The sequence below is a fragment of the Tiliqua scincoides genome, chromosome 11, assembly GCF_035046505.1.
Source record: "Tiliqua scincoides isolate rTilSci1 chromosome 11, rTilSci1.hap2, whole genome shotgun sequence".
NCBI classification, from domain to species: Eukaryota; Metazoa; Chordata; class Lepidosauria; order Squamata; family Scincidae; genus Tiliqua; species Tiliqua scincoides.
The window spans coordinates 19,982,259-20,003,921 of NC_089831.1; the positions used below are offsets into that span (position 1 = coordinate 19,982,259).

Genomic DNA, 21,663 nt, shown 5'->3' on the forward strand with positions numbered 1-21,663 from the left:
GCTTTTGCAATGAAATTAGTGGGCACATAATTATAACTATCAGAAGCAGACAAGACAAGTTAAATACCATCTCCTTTGGGAAAAAAAATTATTATGCCAGCCAGGAAGATCCAAAATGCCAGTCCTCGCGGCTGTAATTTCGCCGACTCTCCAATTACACCTCCAACGGAGAGAAAAAGAGAGATGTACCTGGGGAACGGCAGCAGGTATATATTTAGCTGCTTTGTGGATTTTTTTATTTGGGGGGGGGGGGGGGCTGAAGCAAGCTGGCTTCACCCAGAGGCAGGACTCTGCAAATCTGTCCTCTCCTAATCCCTATACTTTTAGTATTCACATACAAAAGAAGGAAGCTTTACCCTCCTGCTTCAGTTATCAAAAAGGATTTAATGGCAGAAAAAAAATTGCGGCAGTAATAATATGTTAGCACTGCACAGATCATTACAGAAAGAACTCAGTGGGCAGAGTGAGATAGACATCTTCACTGCCCCGGCTGGGAAACTGAGTCCCTAAAGAGAAGGGCCTGGCTGGAACACAAGGTACACCCACACACTCCCAATGAGCCTTTTTATCAGGCACCCCATACATTTGCTGGTCAGCATCCCTGCCATGCTGTAGTCCCTATTTTGTGACTGTTCAAAGCTGCATTGAAACGTCGTTAATGTGAGCTGCTAGCATTGCCCTGATTCAGAGTTCAGATTTCCTCTCCTCTGGAACAGCCATTTTCAACCACTGTGCCGTGGCACACTGCTGTGCCATGAATGGTCTGCAGGTGGGCTGCAAGAGTTTGGGGGAGGGTCATTATTAGTAGGGCCATTGGGGGATGTGAGCCCCCCCCCCAATAGCATGGTGTGCCTTGTCATAAGAACAGCCCCACTGGATCAGGCCATAGGCCCATCTAATCCAGCTTCCTGTATGTCACAGCGACCCACCAAATGCCCCAGGGAGCACACCAGATAACAAGACCTGCAAGGCCTCCTGGGAATTGTAGTTAAGAACATAAGAACAGCCCCACTGGATCAGGCCATAGGCCCATCTAGTCCAGCTTCCTGTATCTCACAGCGGCCCACCAAATGCCCCAGGGAGCACACCAGATAACAAGAGACCTCATCCTGGTGCCCTCCCTTGCATCTGGCATTCTGACATAACCCATTTTTAAAATCAGGAGGTTGCACATACGCATCATGGCTTGTAACCTGTAATGGATTTTTCCTCCAGAAACTTGTCCAATCCCCTTTTAAAGGCATCCAGGCCAGATGCCGTCACCACATCTTGTGGCAAGGAGTTCCACAGACCAACCACATGCCAAGTAAATAAATATTTTCTTTTGTCTGTTCTAACTCTCCCAACACTCAATTTTAGCAGATGTCCCCTGGTTCTGGTGTTATGTGAGAGTGTAAAGAGCATCTCCCTATCCGCTCTGTCCATCCCCTGCATAATTTTGTATGTCTCAATCATGTCCCCCCTCAGGCGCCTCTTTTCTAGGCTGAAGAGGCCCAAATGCTGTAGCCTTTCCTCATAAGGAAGGTGCCCCAGCCCAGTAATCATTAGTCGCTCTCTTTTGCACCAATTGTCAAAAAACCAATGGTGTGGCTTGACAATTTTAGTACCTTGTCAGTGTGCCACCAGACAAAAAGAGATTGGAAATCACTGCTCTAGAAGTTAAATCTCTGAGTGGGAAACTGCTGCATCTTCTTTTTAGGACATATGCAAGGAAATCCAGGTGCATGAGCAATAAGGCCTCCATGCAGAGCACAACACAGCACACCGCTTCACACAGTGCAGCTACTGAGAGATATTTTGAATGGTTGATAGCATACCATAAGACAACAATGCTTGACAACTATGCTTTTCAACTTTATCTTTAACTAAATGATGGAAAACAAAACATCCTCTTGGTTTCTAAGGGCCCGATCCTGACTTCTGCACGCCGGCTCAGCACTGGTGTGCAATGTCGCAAACATGCCGTAAGGCACGCATGCATCACATTCGGCTCAGCCAATGCAGGCGCTGGCTCAGTGCAAGCCAGTGCCAGGCAGAGGACAGGCAACCGCCACCCAGTGCTCCGTGGGAGCACAGGGCAGCAAAGAAGTAAATGGGGGGGGGGGAGCTGTGGCAGGGAGAAGGAGTGGGGCAGGAGGGAGAAGGACCAGCAGAGCACAGATCTGCCAAATCAAGAGCCTGCATTGAGCCTCTTGGCTCAATGACATGGATGTCAGGCCCCTTGCATGTCAGGATGACAAATCTCCCCTTCCCTTGAGGAGCTACCAGCAGCTGCCTGGGTTAGGGTTGTTCAGGATAGGGTTGTAAATCAGTAAAAAAAAAAAAAAGGTCCTTGTTGGCAACCTTCAGTCTCAAAAGACTGTGGTATAAGCCTATAGCACCTGGTATTGCCACGTGGTCTCCCATCCAAGTACTAACCAGGCCTGACCCTGCTTAGCTTCCAAGATCAGATCAGGCATGTGCAGGGTAACAGTCGCTGAAGAGTAAACAACTACAGGAGGTGGAATAGAACTTTCAGCAACATGCAGTAGAAAGTGTTGGCAAAAATCAGACCGAGATCTTTAGAATCAGAACTAGGGTGTTACAAACATCACTATTTTCATCTGATGGAAGGTGTTCTCATACTTAGAAGAACTTATGAGAAACATACCTGCTTAGGTATATATTTTCTTTACGTCCATACTATTTTTTTTCCCCTGCAATGAGACCATCTTTCATAAGGATCAGAAACCAGAAACCTGGGCCAAATCTGGCCCTTGATGTGATGCCCACGAACCCCAAACTGCTGACTCATGGGCACTCTACAGAATGAGTGGTAACTGTAAAAATGGAACACGGTTCCAGGGAGCTTTGACCATGGGATGGCCGAGCCCTCAGCCCCATCTCAAAATGTCTCGCTGGCAAAACCCATTTGCAGTATTGTACTATTGGTGATCCAAATGATGGATATAAACTAGTGAAAGCCAGGTGTAAATCCCTTTAAAGCACAGAACATGTAGATTTGCATGTATATTAAAACGCAATGCCCCAGGCTACTGGTTCAGCAATAGATCACACCGAAAAATACCAAACAAATCCAAGTATCACTATAATTAAACCATAACTGCAAAACTCTTAAGTGAGGGAATGACATTGTGACCATGCTTTTTTAGTCCTAATTGGATTTGTTCACATAGCCACTAATTGGCAAAATTCAGAGGCTGGAGGAGTCTCTAGGTAGGTGCAGTTTTAATGCCATGCTTTGGGGTTGTGTTTTTGTTTTTTTTAATTAAACACATATACATTTTAGCAGATCAGCATGTTTTTATCAAGCTGCGTTTTTGAATCTGTTTCTTGGGGAGTTGAAAGGTTGAGCTTCTTGTCTTTGGGGTGCAACTGGGTGAGAAAATATAAATATACCTGGATATACGCTGCACATGGTAGGGAAGCATCTCAGTTTACTGCATGAAAATGTACGCCTCGTTAAAAAGAAACAAACAGTCCTACAGGTGGTCTGGTGGAAAAGAAAAGGCGTGCCATGGTCTCTTTCCTCTACCATCTTGCCTGCTCGTATTCTTTTCTCTTGTGCTGGATTTGCATCCAGGCACCATTGACACAGCTCATTTCTCATTGCTTGACAAAGCCAGCTATGACCCACAGTTTGAGAACAGTGAGTGATGTCATGCTTCATTCTCCAGCCCTTGCTTTGGGGCATGAGTCATCAAACTGACTGGGATCCATGGATTACTTTCATCATTTTCCTTGCTGCTGTGTCATTAACACCAACCTGATATGAAGGAAAACTCCACTGGGTGAAGTTGTTCTTATTATCAGTCTCCAGGGCAGGAAAAGCTTCACCTGACACATTTCAGGCTGCTTTTAAAGGTACAGAAGCAAGGCCAGCACGTAGGTTAAAAATTCTATATACAAAGAGAGATGCAGGGGAGTGCATTGGGGAAGTGGCAGTGAGATGCAAGTATCTTGTGGTCTTGTGTGCTCCCTGAGGCATCTGGTGGGACGTTGTGAGACACAGGAAGCTGGACTAGATGGGCCCTGGGCCTGATCCAGCAGAGCTCTCCCAGTGTAGTGTGTTGGCCTAGAAGTAAGGACACTCAGGTTCTAATCCCCACTTGGTCAAGATGATCAATGGATGATACAGCAAGTGTTACCCTGCAGATACCTGATCTTGTCTGATCTCAGAAGCTAAGCAGGGTCAGGCCTGGTTAGAACTTGGATGGGAGACTGCCTGGGAATACCGGGTGCTGTAGGCTTATACCATAGTCTTTCGAGACTGAAGGTTGCCAACCAATGGATGATCCTTTCAGTCACTCTCCCTTAGCCTAAGCTACCTCACAGGGTTATTTTGAGGAGTAAATGCAGGAATAAGGGAATTGTAGATGTCCCCCTGAGTTTCTTGGGCAAAGTATCAAATAAAAATGTAATTAGATCATTGGTGCCACCACAGTACTGTTTTAAGTTAAGACTTTCAGTTCCAAGAGGAAGATATGCTATAAGACAATATACCAGAAAATTATATTTGGCAAGTTGGGGAAAAATGAGAAGAAAAAAAAAGTTTATGTGAAAAAAATGCTGATTTGGATGCAGTAGATCAGGGGTGCTCACACTTTTTTGGCTCGAGAGCTACTTTGAAACCCAGCAAGGCCCAGAGATCTACCAGGGGGGAAGGAAGTGTCTGACAGACACCCCCTTTGATGCATGGAGCCCCTGCTGGACCAGGTCAGATGAGGCCCACCAAGTCTAGCTTCCTGTGCCCCACAGTGGCCCACCAGATGCTTCAGGAAGCACACGGGAGGCCTCTCCTCTCTCCCCACCCCACATACTGGGGACGAAACTGACATATTAACAGTTTGGAGAGACAGGGCTCCGCGATCTACTCATTTTGCCTCACGATCTACCGGTAGATCGCGATCCACCTATTGAGCACCCCTGCAGTAGATCATATTTACAAAAAAACAAAAACACCCCAAATTCTAGCATAGCAATGTTGCACCAACATTTTACCCTAAGTGGAACTCAGATGAAAGGTTCAAAAGCCTTCCACAAGAAGATGTCTGAAGAATTTAAAGAAAACTGAGGTAGCAATTCTCAACACACTTACTAGAGAGTAAGCCTCGCTGGACACAGTGGGCCTGACTTGCACAGAAATACGTATAGGATTGCATTGTGTGATTTGTGAGAAGACCTGCAAAATGTTTCAGCTGGGGTTGGTCACACAGCATCCCTGGCAATTATAATTCATCCAAATAGCTGCAAAAACTAGAAGTGAGAGGATGACATTTTCAGCCATGCTTTTCCAAAATGCCCTAATTGGATTTGTTCAGTCTGGCAGAATTCAGAGGTCTGGGGGCTTCTTTGCACAACAAGGCAAAGAGGCTTGTCCAAGATCACACACAGCCAGCCACTGGTGGAGCCAGCCACTGGCTTCAAATATTCCTATTTCCAGACATTTTTGTGTGCGCACAGAAACTTGCTTCTGGACCCTTCAAAGTGATCTATTTATTCCTTAAATAAAGCCATACATCTTTGACAGTCCTAGCAGCTGTTGTTTTATATGCCTTTATGTACACTGCTGATAATAAACGGTTGGTCTGTTGGCAGCTTTTGCACATGGCCACATGGTGCGCCATTCACCCTCCTTCTTATTTTAATTTTGCTTTCACAACAGCGTCATGCTCTCTGGCTGACTCAGTCGCTCATTCAAGTTTTGTGTCCCCCTCTTTGGCTCTGTCTGGATTTTGGTAGCCTTTTGGGACAGCACAGGGTGTGTGAGTCTTGCCTCCCCACTGGTCACAAACCTGATGTAATGAAATGTATTCAGACAACAATGAAATGGGGAAGTGGCACACTGATATCAACAGCTGCTATCAGACTTGGTCTTCAGGGGTTACTGAGGGTGCAATCATAATCAATTTTCCAGCACCAAGGTAAGGGCAATGTAACTCCAAGGTAAAGGAATAAACGTTGCCTTACCTTGAGGAGCTGGAATCCCTAGCATGTATGCACTGATGAAACAGAGACGCCTGTGTTGGCTCGGTCGTGTCGTGAGAATGGATGATGGCCAGATCCCAAAGGATCTCCTCTATGGAGAACTCATGCAAGGAAAGCGCCCTACAGGTAGACCACAGCTGCGATACAAGGACATCTGCAAGAGGGATCTGAAGGCCTTAGGAGTGGACCTCAACAGGTGGGAAACCCTGGCCTCTGAGCAGCCCGCTTGGAGGCAGGCTGTGCAGCATGGCCTTTCCCAGTTTGAAGAGACACTTGGCCAACAGACTGAGGCTAAGAGGCAAAGAAGGAAGGCCCATAGCCAGGGAGACAGACCAGGGACAGACTGCACTTGCTCCCGGTGTGGAAGGGATTGTCACTCCCAAATCGGCCTTTTCAGTCACACTAGATGCTGTTCCAGAACCACCTTTTAGAGCGCGATACCATAGTCTTTGGAGACTGAAGGTTGCCAACACACCTTGAGGAGGCCTCAGTTGACTGCCCCCAACTGCAGGAAGCAGCACATGCCCCACTGGCACAGCTATGCCAGTGCTGGAAAGTTGGTTAGGATTGTGCTCTGAGTTTGATCCTTGCTCACTACATCTCAGGCTTCAGACTCAGGTCAGACTCTGGGAGTAAGAGATGACTAGTTATGATTGACTCCTCAACCTCAAAACAGAACTTCTGTATCTTGGATTATGGCCTTCTGGTAGTTTGCCTCTTAGCATCAGCTGACATCACAGGCAAAATGGAAATTCCCTGACTCTTGAACTAGGATGGATCAGTACAAAGTAATACGGTCAACTGCATCATTAACTAAGCGTTAAAGTTTTAAAGTAAGACTTCAGTAAGAGAGCTATGTAAGAACTTGGTTTTCACCTACAGGAGGGACAGGGAGGGGCATGTTGGAGGCGGGGTGGCCGTTTACGTTAAGGAAGGGATAGAATGCAGCAAAGTAGAGATTGAAAGTGGGTCCGACTCCACCATAGAATCTCTGTGGGTTAAATTACCAGGCCTGAGGAGCGATGTAATACTGGGGGCATACTATCGTCCTCCAGACCAGAAACTGGAAGGGGACCATGAAATCAGGAAACAGATCAGGGAGGTTTCAAGGAGGGACAAGGTTGTAATCATGGGGAACTTCAATTATCCTCATATTGACTGGGTCAATTTGTGTTTTGGTCACGAAAAGGAGACCGGATTCCTTGACATGCTAAATGACTGTGCCTTAGAGCAGCTAGTCATGGAGCCCACCAGAGGACAGGTGACTCTGGATTTAATATTGTGTGGTACTCAGGACCTGGTTATAGATGTCAATGTTACTGAGCCATTGGGGAACAGTGATCATGCTGCAATCTGTTTTGACGTGCACATCGGGGGAAGAATACTGGGCAAATCTCTCACAAAAACCCTTGACTTCCGACGGGCGGATTTCCCTCAAATGAGGAGGCTGGTTAGGAGGAGGTTGAAAGGGAAGGTAAAAAGAGTCCAATCTCTCCAGAGTGCATGGAGGCTGCTTAAAACAACAGTAATAGAGGTCCAGCAGAGGTGTATACCACAAAGGAAGAAGGGCTCAGCTAAGTCCAGGAGGGTGCCCGCATGGCTAACCAGCCAAGTTAGAGAGGCCATAAAGGGCAAGGAAGCTTCCTTCCGTAAATGGAAGTCTTGCCCTAATGAGGAGAATAAAAAGGAACATAAACTGTGGCAAAAGAAATGTAAGAAGGTGATACGGGAGGCCAAGAGGGACTATGTGGAACGCATGGCCAGCAGCATTAAGGGGAATAATAAAAGCATCTTCAAATATGTTAGAAGCAGGAAACCCGCCAGAGAAGCAGTTGGCCCTCTGGATAGTGAGGGAGGGAAAGGGGAGATAAAAGGAGACTTAGAGATGACAGAGAAATTGTATGAGTTCTTTGCATCTGTCTTCATGGCAGAAGACCTCGGGCAGATACCGCTGCCCGAACGGCTCCTCCTGACCAAGGAATTATGTCAGATAGAGGTGAAAAGAGAAGACCTCATTGTTTCAGACCTCATTGATGAATTAAAGATCAATAAGATAAATTTAAGATCAATTGGGCCCGGATGGCATCCACCCAAGAGTTATTAAGGAATTGAAGAATGAAATTGCTGAGCTCTTGACTAAAATATGCAACTTGTCCCTCAAAATGGCCACGATGCCAGAGGATTGGAGGATAGCAAATGTCACACCGATCTTTAAAAAGGGAAGGAGGGGTGACCCAGGAAACTATAGGCCTAACATCTATACCGGGTAAGATGGTGGAATGCCTCATCAAAGATAGGGTCTCAAAACACATAGATGAACAGGCCTTGCTGAGGGAGAATCAGCCTGGCTTCTGTAAGGGTAAGTCTTGCCTCACAAACCTTTTAGAATTCTTTGAAAAGGTCAACAGGCATGTGGATGCGGGAGAACCCATGGACATTATATATCTAGACTTTCTGAAGGCATTCGACATGGTCCCTCACCAAAGGCTACTGAAAAAAACTCCACAGTCAGGGAATTAGAGGGCAGGTCCTCTCCTGGATTGAGAACTGGTTGAAGACCAGGAAACAGAGAGTGGGTGGCAATGGGCAATTTTCACAATGGAGAGAGGTGAAAAGCGGTGTGCCCCAAGGATCTGTCCTGGGACCGGTGCTTTTCAACCTCTTCATAAATGACCTGGAGACAGGGGTGAGCAGTGATGTGGCTAAGTTTGCAGGCGACACCAAACTTTTCAGAGTGGTGAAGACCAGAAGTGATTGTGAGGCGCTCCAGAAGGATCTCTCCAAACTGGCAGAATGGGCAGCAAAATGGCAGATGCGTTTCAATGTCAGTAAGTGTAAAGTCATGCACATTGGGGCAAAAAATCAAACTTCACATATAGGCTGATGGGTTCTGAGCTGTCTGTGACAGATCAGGAGAGAGATCTTGGGGTGGTGGTGGAGAGGTCGATGAAAGTGTTGACCCAATGTGCGGCAGCAGTAAAGAAGGCTAATTCTATGCTTGGGATCATTAGAAAAGGTATTGAGAACAAGACGGCTAATATTATAATGCCGTTGTACAAATCGATGGTAAGACCACAGCTGGAGTATTGTGTCCAGTTCTGGTCTCCACATCTCAAAAAGGATACAGTGGAAATGGAAAAGGTGCAAAAGAGAGCAACTAAGATGATTACTGGGTTGGGGCACGTTCCTTATGAGGAAAGGCTACGGCATTTGGGCCTCTTCAGCCTAGAAAAGAGGCGCCTGAGGGGGGACATGATTGAGACATACAAAATTATGCAGGGGAAGAATAAAGTGGATAGAGAGATGCTCTTTACACTCTCGCATAACACCAGAACCAGGGGACATCCACTAAAATTGAGTGTTGGGAGAGTTAGAACAGACAAAAGAAAATATTTCTTTACTCAGCGTGTGGCTGGTCTGTGCAACTCCTTGCCACAGGATGTGGTGATGGCGTCTGGCCTGGACGCCTTTATTATTACGGGGCTGGGGCACCTTCCTTACAAGGAAAGGCTACGGCGTTTGGGCCTCTTCAGCTTAGAAAAGAGACGCCTGAGGGGGGACATGATTGAGACATACAAAATTATGCAGGGGATGGACAGAGCGGATAGGGAGATGCTCTTTACACTCTCACATAACACCAGAACCAGGGGACGTCTGCTAAAATTGAGTGTTGGGAGAGTTAGGACAGACAAAAGAAAATATTTCTTTATTTAGCGTGTGGTTGGTCTGTGGAACTCCTTGCCTCAGGATGTGGTGATGGCATCTGGCCTGGATGCCTTTAAAAGAGGATTGGACAAGTTTCTGGAGGAAAAATCCATTACAGGTTACAAGCCATGATGTGTATGTGCAACCTCCTGATTTTAGAAATGGGCTATGTATCAGAATGCCAGATGCAAGGGAGGGCGCCAGGATGCAGGTCTCTTGTTATCTGGTGTGCTCCCTGGGGCATTTTGTGGGCCGTTATGAGATACAGGAAGCTGGACTGGATGGGCCTATGGCCTGATCAAGTGGGGCTGTTCTTATGTTCTTATCTCCTTCTGGAATGACAAATTTAGTGATAAATGTTGATTTATCAATGATCTTTGTGATTGAACTGTATGATCTTCTATGATATTTGGCATTTCTTAAACCAATTGCATCTGAGTAAGTGCATTCTCTCTCACTCTTCTTTCCTTTAATATTAATCTTTAAAAAATTATAGTCTTTCTTTTACAAAACTGCACTGGGATGTTCAGAATGCAACCCAGCTACCTAGAGATAAAACTGCGTGAAGAAGGCCTAAAATACCTTCACATAAGCTATGCTCATCCTGAGGATTGTGTAGGAAACCAGCTTGTGCCAGGTCAGGTCATAGGTCTATCTAGTTTGATATTACCTAAGCTGACTGGTAACCATGCTCCAGGGTTTCAGACAAGGGTCTTTCCCAGTGTTATCTGAAGATACAACTGGTGATCTTCTGCATCCAAAGCTACCGTTACTGCCAAAGAGAATGTTGAAAGTTCAGGAAGAACTGTGCACTTCCTCTTAGTTCCTGATGGAAACACGGAACTACTAATTGCAAAAAGAATGTTAGAATAATGGCTTGACTGAGGCATGTCAGGGCCCAATCCTATCCAATTTTCCAGTGCTGATGCAGTTGCACTAGTGGGGTGTGTGCTACATCCTGTGGTAGAGGGGCAGCCCCTGGGGCCTTCTCAAGGTGTGAGAACGAGTGTTCCCTTACTGCATTGTGGCTACACAGAGCTGGAAAGTTGGACAGGATTGGACCCTCACTCTTTAGGGAACACCCAGCAAGGCTGACAATCATTGTCCTTGAAAGCAGAACCTGGGCAGACTATCTCCAGAGAGAGGACACTGATCTAAGCAAGTCTTTGTGCTGAAGGAAAGAAAACTGAACTTCTGACCCTTGCGAGTTTTAAGCTCCAGATTGCAATTGCAGGGCTGCGTTCACAAGCCTGTTCCAGGTTGGTTGATCTCTGCTTAGGAGGTATCCAGAGCTCTTATGTGAATCATTGCAGCTGCTCACTTGCAAGCAGCACAGCAGACTATGGAACAAAGGAGAAAGGCTCAAATGGCTCTTTATTGTTCTAACACTCTTCTCTTTTACTTACTGCACTGAAGGATCTTACACTCCAGTGCGTGAGCAATGTGGCAAGTTACTCAGCCAAAACTGATCTGAGGCTCAGACAAGTGAGGGAGAAAGCCTTTACAGCAGCATTTCTAAAACTGTGGGTCGGAAGCCACTAGGTGGGTCGCAAGCCAATTTCAGGTGGGTCACATAGCACCTAGATCAGCTGCCATTGAAAAGACAGAGCTGAAAATACAGCTTACAGAGCTGCTGGACAGGGCAGGCTCCCTGTGGGGGAGAGGCCTGGTGCTTTGCCCTGAATAAGTGGGAAGCTGGGATGCTGGAAAGAAGGGAGGGCTGTGTGGTTGGAGAAGGATCCAAATTTGCATCCTGCTTCAACTTCCAAGCTGGAATGTTTGAATTCCAAGCTATGCAAAATAACAGCACAAGTGCACTGTGTAATGGGACCTTGGGCTGATCGTGGCTTAGGTTTGAAGCTAAATTGATGATGTCACTTCTGGTCATGACATCACTTCCCAGTGAATGACATCACTTCCGGTGGTTACCAACAGATTGTCATTCTAAAAAGTGGGTCCCAGTGCTAGAAGGTTTGAGAACTGCTGCTTTATAGATTATGAATTCAGTCTTTGGGGTGGCCTAAGGTGCATGTATATGTTCCATTCTTTAGAATTATAATGTCCAATGCATAGGATACTGCTGTATGTAACATGCTACTATCAAGGCACATCAAAGTACTTCTGGAGCACCATTAGGGCACAATTAGGCAACCCGTTGTTGTATAGTGTTAATAGGATCAAGACACACACGATCAAGGCACACACACACACACACACACACACACACACACACAGAAGTATGCCTTCCCCCAGAATCTTGCATTCTGCTGCCCTGTCAGCTGGAGATTTGATGCACCCCATCTCCGCCATATGAGTGTTTGGGTCATTTAAAAATCCACCACAACGAGATGTCACGGCATCCAAGGAAACTGCTGGAGGCAACCAACATATATATATATATGGAGGAAAGAGGCAGGGAACATCTCAGTCTCTCTTCTTTCAGCTCTTCTCTAAGAGGTCAGTAGAGTTAAAATCTGATTAACTGAAGTGTACCAGGCATCATTTCTGTTGGAGGGAGCAGAGAGACCTTTTAGGCAGTAAGGTCTGCTTGGCACAAATTAAAGAAAGCAGTGAGATGGCATTGCAAATCAGGACTTTCTTGATTCGAATCTCACCTCTACCATGATCCCACAAGGGGGGCATTAAGCAAGTCATTCCCTCTTAATCTTCTGCAATACAATTATTGACGGAATAATAATACTTCTTATAGGGTTGTCGTGAGGACATAATCAAGAGAAAATATATTAAACTTTTGCACACTCAAAATGCTATGCAACTACTAACTCTTATTATTAAATATTATGCCAACCAATCCGTATTTAACCCATCTGATCAGTGCAACTGGACTAACAAGTCACCATGTTTGAGATCTGGGGGACAGACCGAAAACTACAGCCATGTTCTATCAGTTTTCACCCTGACAACCCACAAATTCTGTCATGGTTCCTCCTCTTGTCACCTAGATTAAATCCCTGACTGACCACATTCTCTTTCCCTATACAGTAACAGGCACATGCTCATAACTATACAGATGGAGTATGGGAGAGACTAGACCTGTGGCAGCAAGAGCTCAGCCTCTGTTGTGATTGTGCAGGCACTGCGGCTTCTCAGTAGCCTCCAGAATGCCTTGCAGCACCACAGTAAGTACCTCCCCAGCCATTCACTTCACCGCACGTCACTAGAGTAGAGGGTTTCAAAAGTATGAGGTAGAGGCAACAAGCCAAGAAAATAAGCTGGGGTATAGAACAAGCTGAGAACGAAGAAAGACTATCCGTGCCCAGGCACAGTTGCAGCTCCAACAGGAAGTCTCTGTAGCCTTTTATGTTGGGGAGAACCGGGTAGAGGTCATTTCAGTACCTGTGCACCACTTATTGTGCAGGAAGGTGCTCCAATCTGATATCACCTTGGCAGCTCATCATATGAGACAGCTATGCACAAAATCAGGGATTGCCCCTTCCAAACATGGCAGTTGATACATACCCCCCACCCTCAGGAACTAGAAACTTTGGAATCAGAAGTTCTCAATGCTACAGAAAAGACTAATTGACAAAGAGATTATTTGGCAATAAGTTATCATGGAAATCAGCCTCCCCTGGGGGCTGGGGATAAGAATAGGCCCTCAGTTTGGCTGTACTTGTTGTAAGAGGCGACTAAACAGCCACCGGGTAGATGGGGCTCGTCAGCCTGGGAAGGCAGCTCATCTGAGAGAAGGAAAACTCTGATCCCAAACCTCCACTGCCTTGTGGCTACATCCAGTTAAGGAAAAGGCTTCAGGAGTCAACCTCGAGGCAAAATCCGGAGCTGGAGTCCCTGAGGCAGTTCATGGCTGAACACAGTCACGTCCTGGCAACTCCTGCGACGCCACTGGAACCAACCGTATTGGCTTCTGCCTTTCCATTGGACCATTTCAGCGACGTGGAGAGGGGGGATTTGCTGCATGGGTAACAGCCTATCCTCCATACCTACTTTACCCAGGCTTCGCATACTGGAGAGGACACTGTTCCAGAGCCACCATTCAGAGCGTGACACCATAGTCTTCCGAGACTAAAGGATGCCAACAGCTATCATGGAAAGGTGTCAGGCTTGCTGGGCAGAGATGCAGTGGCTGAGCACAGAGCAAGAACAGAGGGGGAGGGAAGGGAAGGGAGGCAAATTGGGAATGAAATTGAAATGCTGGTGAAAAAGAGGACACAGAAAGGTAGTTAAGCGGTAAAGGGAGATGTATGCTACCAATGGGGAAACTGAGGAAACAGACGTAATTGAGGGATTATTGATTGAACGAGACAGAGGGGGACAGTGGAAGAACAGCAGACACCTGTCTGCTTCAAAGGGGTTTAATAACAACCAGAAAGTAGCAAGGTCATCTAGCAATTGTACTGAAAAGTCTATAAAAACTTCTTATAGGAAGGCTGAGCAAGAAAGTCAAAGTCACATTTTCCCCTCCTTGTGTATAACAAGTGCATATTCTTTAGTCTAGCTACTGAACATCACAGTTTAAGGGTATGACAAAGGGCAGTTCAGACAGAGAGAGAGAGAAAAAAAGCAAATTAGCGTTTGCCATCTGCTGGCAAAAACCTGAGATTGCAACCTGAAATGCATCGAGGGAAGAAGAGAAAATGTTGCCTCTGAACTTTTGGAATTAAAAAAACAAAAGGCACAGGTCCTTTCCAGACACTGAGAAGGAGGTAAGGGAAGACCACAAATATCTCCCTCCAAGTTGTTATCACCTTTGCCCTCCACTGAAATTACAAGGAGTTGTTGCTGGGGCAGTCCAGTGTCTTTCACGTAGTGGCTCTGTTGCTTTGGCCCTTCTAGAATGCAATGTGTTTGGATGACTGATATCATGAGGAACAAGCAACAAGCTCCTTTCCTCCCTTCCTCCCCCACACTGGCTCCATTTTATGAATTTGTTGAAAAACCACTATAACGGGGTTAGAGGCTGAGTGCTCCCAGACTATACCACGCAGGCAGCCCAATCCCGAGCTGCCCAGCGTGCAGGGCTGCTGCGGCACCAAAATGGTGGCCGCAGCCACTTCCTTGGGAGAAGGGGACTTTTGGGCCTGTGCAGAATTGAAGAGTCCCGTGTCAGTCCAAAACAGGACTTTGGATCCGGCTTTATGGCAGGTTTGCAACGGTGCGTGTCAGCTGTAAACCGGTGCGCTGAGCTCAGGATTGGGCTTTAAATCAGGAGGACTCCTTTAAAAAATACATCTGAATGCCACCAAGACTCCTGCCTGCATAAATGCTCTACCATTTCATGAACCATCTGTTGTTGTCGTTCAACAAAACTGATTTTTAATTGTATTTTCTTCTTAAAAGGGCTATAAGGCTTCCCCTCTCCACTTCTGGACTGCACACTTGGCTGCCCCACCTGAGAGCAAGACACCCCATAGCACATACCCCCCAAGTCTACCCCTTCCATTAACTAAAGACAGGATATTAAACAATGGTGTCTGATCAGAACCAAGGCACATAAAATGCTAAGAACTAAGCTGGATCATCAGGAAGGAGGCCAGCAGGAGGGGATCTCGAACTTTGACCAAACAATCCTACCAAAGTTAAAGAAATTATTCAAATGAAAACCTGCACTGTCTATGACAGTCTGTGTCAGAATCAAGAGAGGCGAAGGGTCCATTGAGGTTTGTGGTGGCAGGAAACAACACTGATATCACACAAAATAAATTACCAAGTATTTAACCATTCCCTCCCCCTCTCCAGCAGTCAATCAGTCAAACTCTTGCCCATCGGATCCAGCTTCCTGTATCTCACAGTGGCCCACCAGAAACTTCTGGAAGCACATAAAACAACAAGATACCTGTACCCTGTTGCCACTCCCTTGTATCTGGCATTCAGAAACTGAAAGCAGGAGTTTGCATATACCCACTATAACTGTGATGCGCTTCTCCTGTCCAATTCCTTTTTAAAGGCGTCTAGACTAGGTGTCATCACCACATCCTGTGGTAAGGAGTTCCACAGATTAATCGCACACTGGGTCCTTCCCCCAATGCAGCTCCATCAATGGCTACCAGTCAGGATGTGTACGCGCTATAATACCTCCAGGTTTAGTGGCAGTCTGTCTCTGATTACCAACTGCAGTGGTATTACCGATGGTCTAGAGCAGGGGTGTCCAAAGTTTTTGACAGGAGGGCCACATCATCTCTCTGACACTATGTTGGGGGCCAAATTAATTTACATTTCAAATTTGAATAAATTTACATAAACGAATATATTAAAGATGAACTTATATGACTGAATGAAGGTCTTGGAGTAGTTCAAGGCCTATAAAAGGCCTTGCGCAAAGCAAGGCTGGCCTTTCCTTTCCTGCTGCTACTGCATCACAGACGTGAAACAACAAGCAATGGAGGAAGCCCTCATCCCACAGCTTACTCGAGAGGCCAAACAGTTGCCCTCACACTGAGAGCAGTTGCATTGGGCCAGTGTGGGCTCCAACAAATCTCCGGAGGGCCAGAGGCTCATTGGAGGCTAGGGGCTCCCTGAGGCCTTCCCTGAGGCCATAGAGAGGCCTTGAGGGCCGCAAGTGGTCCCCGGGCCGGGGTTTGGGCACCCCTGGTCTAGAGGATGTCACACCTTGGTTCAATGGTCTAGAGGTTGTAATACCTTAAACAGAGGTTACCTTGTCCAGAGTTTAACCTTGGTCAAAGTTCAGCCATAGAACAGGGCAAGTAATAAAAAAATAATGCATGTCTGCGTGTGCACATTGTGTCTTTTCTTCTTGGTTCACAAGTGATGATCAGACATTTGGGATTAAGCCATTTCTAGGGCAGACTACATGCCTCCAGGATGGTTTGTGGCTTGGGACCTCTCCATTTAGAATTTGATCAGTGGCCAGTCTTTTTAAACACAAGATATTGCTTTAACAAGCTTCTTTCTACAGAACCAGACTGCCAAGAGCCAAGATTACCTACTTGGAATGGCAGTCTCTCTCTCTCTCTCTCTCTCTCTCTCTCTCTCTCCTCTCCTCTCCCCCCCCCCCGCCCCACAGTCACAACAACCCGTATTCCCTAGTCCTAGTACCTGAGCATTCTTTTCAAACTGGAGATGCCTCTGAAAATGCAAAATAAGTAGCGCTATCCTTTTGCCAAATGTTGCATACCAAGTTCAGTTTCCAGTTCCTGCAAAGGACTCCCATGCCTGCAGCAGACCTCAGAGGTTGCCCACGGAACAGAAGAGCCACCGCCCTGGTATGCTCTTGTGACATTAAGATCTTGGCTAACTAGAGTAACTAGAACAAAAGAGCAACTAGAACAAAATCAGCATGCCAAGCTCCTCCTCACGGGGTGATCATCAATATCAACCATTTAATGGCCACAACTCAAACAGCTGAACAAGAGGCTGGTGAAATAGAGTTGGCAAGCTTCAACAGAGAGAGGTGCAGCCTTTACACCACCACCACCTGGCTTCTACTAAGAGAGAGAATTCATGGAGTTACTGGACACACCAGTCAAGAAGGCAACCTTACCCCATAGGAAGTGGCATTGTATGGAATCAGGCCATTTCGTCCCATTGAGCTGAGTATTATGCGGACCAGCAGGGGCTCTCCACCAGTTCCAGCAAGGTTGTTTCCCCAACTCTACCTGGAGATGCCAGGGATATTCTGCCCACCCTACCACTGTGACCTACACAAGTAAATTGGGTGATTATGTTCAACGGGGCTTACTCCTAGAAAGTTTAGTACAGGATTGCAGCACTAGAATTTCAGGTTACAGACTTCCTTCATCCTAAACATACAACAAACAACAAACCTTTATTAGGCATATATTCCTTCATCCTATTCACCCTTCAACTTCAGCTGGGTATGACACAAACCAGAGCCAGTATTGCAATATATTCAAATCAACCCTGAATGCAGAGTTGTAATAGGTTTAACAACCATGCATTTGGGGGTGGGGGTGGCGGCTATAAGCTCAGCGGCTGGCCATTGCTTTGCATTCAGGAGATCCCAGGGTTATCCTCTGACATCTTCAGGTAGGGTAGCAGAATAATCATGCCCAGAATCCTGGGACACTGCTGTCAGCAATACTGAGCTAGATGGATAAATTGTCTGGCCCTGCGTTTCATTTAGAAAAGAGGATTCTTCTTCATTACTGCCATGGGAATGGAGGAAGGAATTGCTCTACAATTCGAAATCACCATTATTTCAAAAGTTGATGGTACTGAGGTTTTTAAGTGGGTTTCAAACACACATACACACAGCATGTGACCTCAGATAAAAACAGGCTAGTGGCCAACACTGGTGACCAGGAAGAGAACCAAATACAGGCCTGAAAAAGTTAACCTAACAAATCACAGCATGAGGAACAATCATGTTAGAACCGGCACCAGGTTGCAGGATACTCTGGGGCAATGCCACAGTACCCACTTGCTTCACCAGCACTGAGTGAGGATTCATGGACAAGCCTGGCCAGGTCTGCACCCTGTTGTGTGTGTGTGTGTGGGCCTCCTACCAGAATCAAACCAAGCTGAGCCCTGATGCCACCGCTGGTGTCATGGCCAGAATCAAGACTGTCTCTGTCTGATGACCATAAGAAACCTTTCAGGGAGCTGGTAGTGCTTCAAGGAAGACATTGCTTCCAGTGATGTGTACAGGCACTTTTTTTTTTACCCTGTGATGTCTGCAAATCAAATAGGTTCGGCAGGTTTTGAAAAACAACCCGCAAAACCTATTACCAGAAAAACTGGGGCAGAAATAATCATATGGGCAACAATCTCTCTTCCAAACCTCCCTCAATTCTTTACAACAAAACAAAAGAAAAACCATATCATCTGTCTCCAGCCTAAGTGGGAAGCTTGTTAATGGCTGCTGAACAAGTGCAAAAATCAATGAACAAAACTGTTATTTCAGAACTGGGAATCTGTGCTCCAGCCTCAGCCCTAAAAGCCACTCCCTCCCCATCTCCAGAGTGCAGTGCATTGCCTATCCGTCTCTCTGTTTCAGATTTGCAGTTTAATCACCTTCCTCTAAGCAGTCAGAACAGGGAATACTTCGTACCATACTTTTGGAAAGGGCAGAGGATACGACGGCTCCTACATGAATGGCTGAGTGTGATTTGTCTGCCTGCCCCAATGAGTCTCTCTGTCCCAGCAAAACGGGGAGATAAATGACTACCAAGCAGCTGGGAGGTCCAACAAATGGCCCATTGAGAACGGAATGAGGCCTCCAACACTTGCTCCTCTCTGAGGCAGCGTAGGCTTGTTATTTTCTTATGCTCCGGCCTTCACATCTATTTGAGAACCTGAAGTGGCCTTCTCCAACTCACTCATCATCTGCAGCAAGAGAAGCCTACAGGGTCCTATTTACGATTCCAGCTGATATTGGATTCATGTTAGTTTAACCATCTTATTTTCCCCCCAGAATCCTTGCAACTGCAGTTTGGTGAAAGTGCAGAGAATTCAACATTTGCAGCCCTCAGCTTCCCCCCCCCACCCCACCCAAAGCATGGTTTCCGGGATTTCCTAAAGAACTATTCAACCAATTTAAGTCTGTCTTGTAGATATGCCTCTAAGCCTAATAGTTATATCAGACAGGTTTCCTCGGTGTGAGTCCATTAATTCAGGTAACTGGTCATAGGAATGCGGCTGCCTTCTCTTTAGTGAGCCAGATGCTGACGGGTGACATGGCACGTACAGATAAGCTGTTGCTGTGGCTCTCTGTTCTCGTTTGCCCAGAAAGAACTTTCTGGAAATGCCACCAGTCCAGCCTGCTGGAGTCTAGAACGCTTTTTAATTTGGCAGGTAGACAGACAGGGCACAGAATTAGAAGACAGGGAATGGAAATCAAAGCATGGTCTCGAGTCAGTTTGGAAATTTCTGCCAAAGCTAAGGCTAAGTGCCACAGGGTATGCACAGAGTTCACCACAAATTTGTGATCAACAGACACGGTGTATCTGTCAGGTCAGAGGACCATGTAGTCCATGAAGGTTTGAACCCCGGCAATCATCGTTTTGGAAATTAAGCATGGGTTCTGGGTTATGTTGTTCATCTTTAAAATCCCTCCCTCCCTCCCTGCTGTTGCTGACTAACCAATATGCATCACAAGAGCTTTGGCACGGCAATTTGCTTGCACAATTCAAGGAATGAGTGATTAAAACAGTTCCAAGCAGGTGCGACAAAGAAGAATGATTACAGATTAAACAGAGTAAACCAACAACATTCCGAGGACCAGTCAAGTCCTGGCAGACACAAATGCACAAAGCTGCCTCCTTGGCCCATCTAACCCAGTATTGACTACTGGCCATGGCTTTCCAGGTGTTCAGACAGGGGTCTTTCCCATTCCTACCTGGGGATGCCAATGGCTGAGCCTGTGAGACAATCGCTTCACTATTCAGCAATGGTCCCTTCTCCACACAACTAACACAATCCTCTACTTGGTCCAGTTCTGCATTCCTGGATGTGGTTTGGTTCACTGACCAGTGGAATCAGTTGGTGTTTAAAGCCCAACAATCAAGGCAGGCACTTCAGGTTGTGATGATGATGGCACTCTGGACCCATCTCCTTCATCTCTGACAACTCTAATAAAGTGGCAAGTCAAGTGCATCATCCCCTGAAGTCCATTGGCCCCTCTGCTATGCTTCGGACACCTGGAATCTCACTTCCTTTGCCTGGGCAAGACAATTCTGCCTCTGCCTGGAACTCATTCAGGAAATTTTTTTTTTTTTAAAAAGGATGGCCAAACTGGCTCAGAAGTGTCACATCTCTACATAAGCCACCTGCATTTCCACAGCACAAGGTACACGCACACAAAAAAGTCCATCAGCATTCATAAGAGGTGCCCCAGGAGTAAAAGATTGATTTGATATTAACGGATTCGTGCAGAGACTATAAAACAATCAAGGCAAAAAAAAAAAAAGAAGAAGGAAAGGAGGGTGGGAAGCCACAGATCTCTGGGAGACATCACAGCCCTGGAAGTCAGCTAGAAGCACGGACTGGCTTAGAAGGTGGCATGCAATGTAGACCTTCCTGCTCCCAAAAGCACAATCCCTGGCTGTACCTGCCTCCCTCCCTTAAGCCGCTTTAATGCAAAACGGGCACCTCAAGCTGGCTCTCTCTGTTGCTTAAACTCCATTGCCAACTGTCTGGCACCTGCCGTCTCTTGTGGGCCCACACCCTGGCAGCAACACAAACCTGGCAATCCAAATGCCAGGCGCCAGAGTCCCCTGCAAAGTCCCCCCTCGCCTCTCCTGCCTTCCCCCACCCCGACCTACATGCCAGCTGAATTTGTCCGCCAGCTTGCTCTGCAGACAGCATGACAGGACCACCACTCTGGACACAGCCAGCCAGCCCAGCCACCTTCTCCGGAGTCATCGCAGCGAACCCTATTCGGCCTGGCACAGAGAAGCAGCAAGGCTCAGGATCTGTGCCCAGCCTCCTTCCGAGGCAGCACACCGACAACATCTACCCTCTGCCAACCTCAAGCAAACCCCCCCCCTTGCAGGTCCACCACAAGAGGCAAGGTGCTGCTCCTGCCCCAGACGCCCCCCCCACAAAAACATCTGCTCCTACCTGAGGGTGGCGCTCTCTCCTTGCTTGACGGTCACGTTGTCCATCGCCTTGGGGAAGGTCTCTCCGCTGCGCACGGGCACTCCTGCGGGCACAAGGAAGAGCAGCCTGAGAGCCAGCACCAGCAGGCAGCGCCAGGGCGGCACCGGGCACCCTCCGACCCCCATGCCGGGCTGCAGTAGACGCGAGGGGGCTGCGCCGGAGCTGCTCAGCAGAGATCCAGGCGCGGGCAGCCCGGCTTCCCCAGCGGCATCCAGGAGCCTGCCCCGGCCCCGCTGGCTGTCGGCTGGAGGAGGAGGAGGCCGGTGCCGGCTGAGCTCCGGGCAGAGCGAGACGAAGGTCACGGATCTTCTCCTCCTCCTCCTCCTCCGGCTCCGGGCGCCACTTTCCGGCGGCGCAGGGCTGGCATCAAAAGTTTACCGCCCGAGCAGGAGGACCGGCAACTCTCTCGCT

At 47.2% G+C, this 21,663-nt stretch overlaps 1 protein-coding gene across 2 annotated transcripts in view; it reads right to left on the reverse strand.

Annotated features, from left to right (window-relative positions):
* The window catches only part of OPCML (opioid binding protein/cell adhesion molecule like), a 365,186-nt gene extending 343,809 nt beyond the window's left edge, over nucleotides 1-21,377 (reverse strand). For both annotated transcript variants that reach the window (XM_066639282.1, XM_066639280.1), the window contains exon 1: nucleotides 21,214-21,377. In XM_066639282.1, coding sequence (XP_066495379.1) covers nucleotides 21,214-21,377 — 164 coding nt within the window. The remainder of the gene's footprint in view (nucleotides 1-21,213) is intronic.
* Nucleotides 21,378-21,663: the final 286 nt, after the last annotated feature.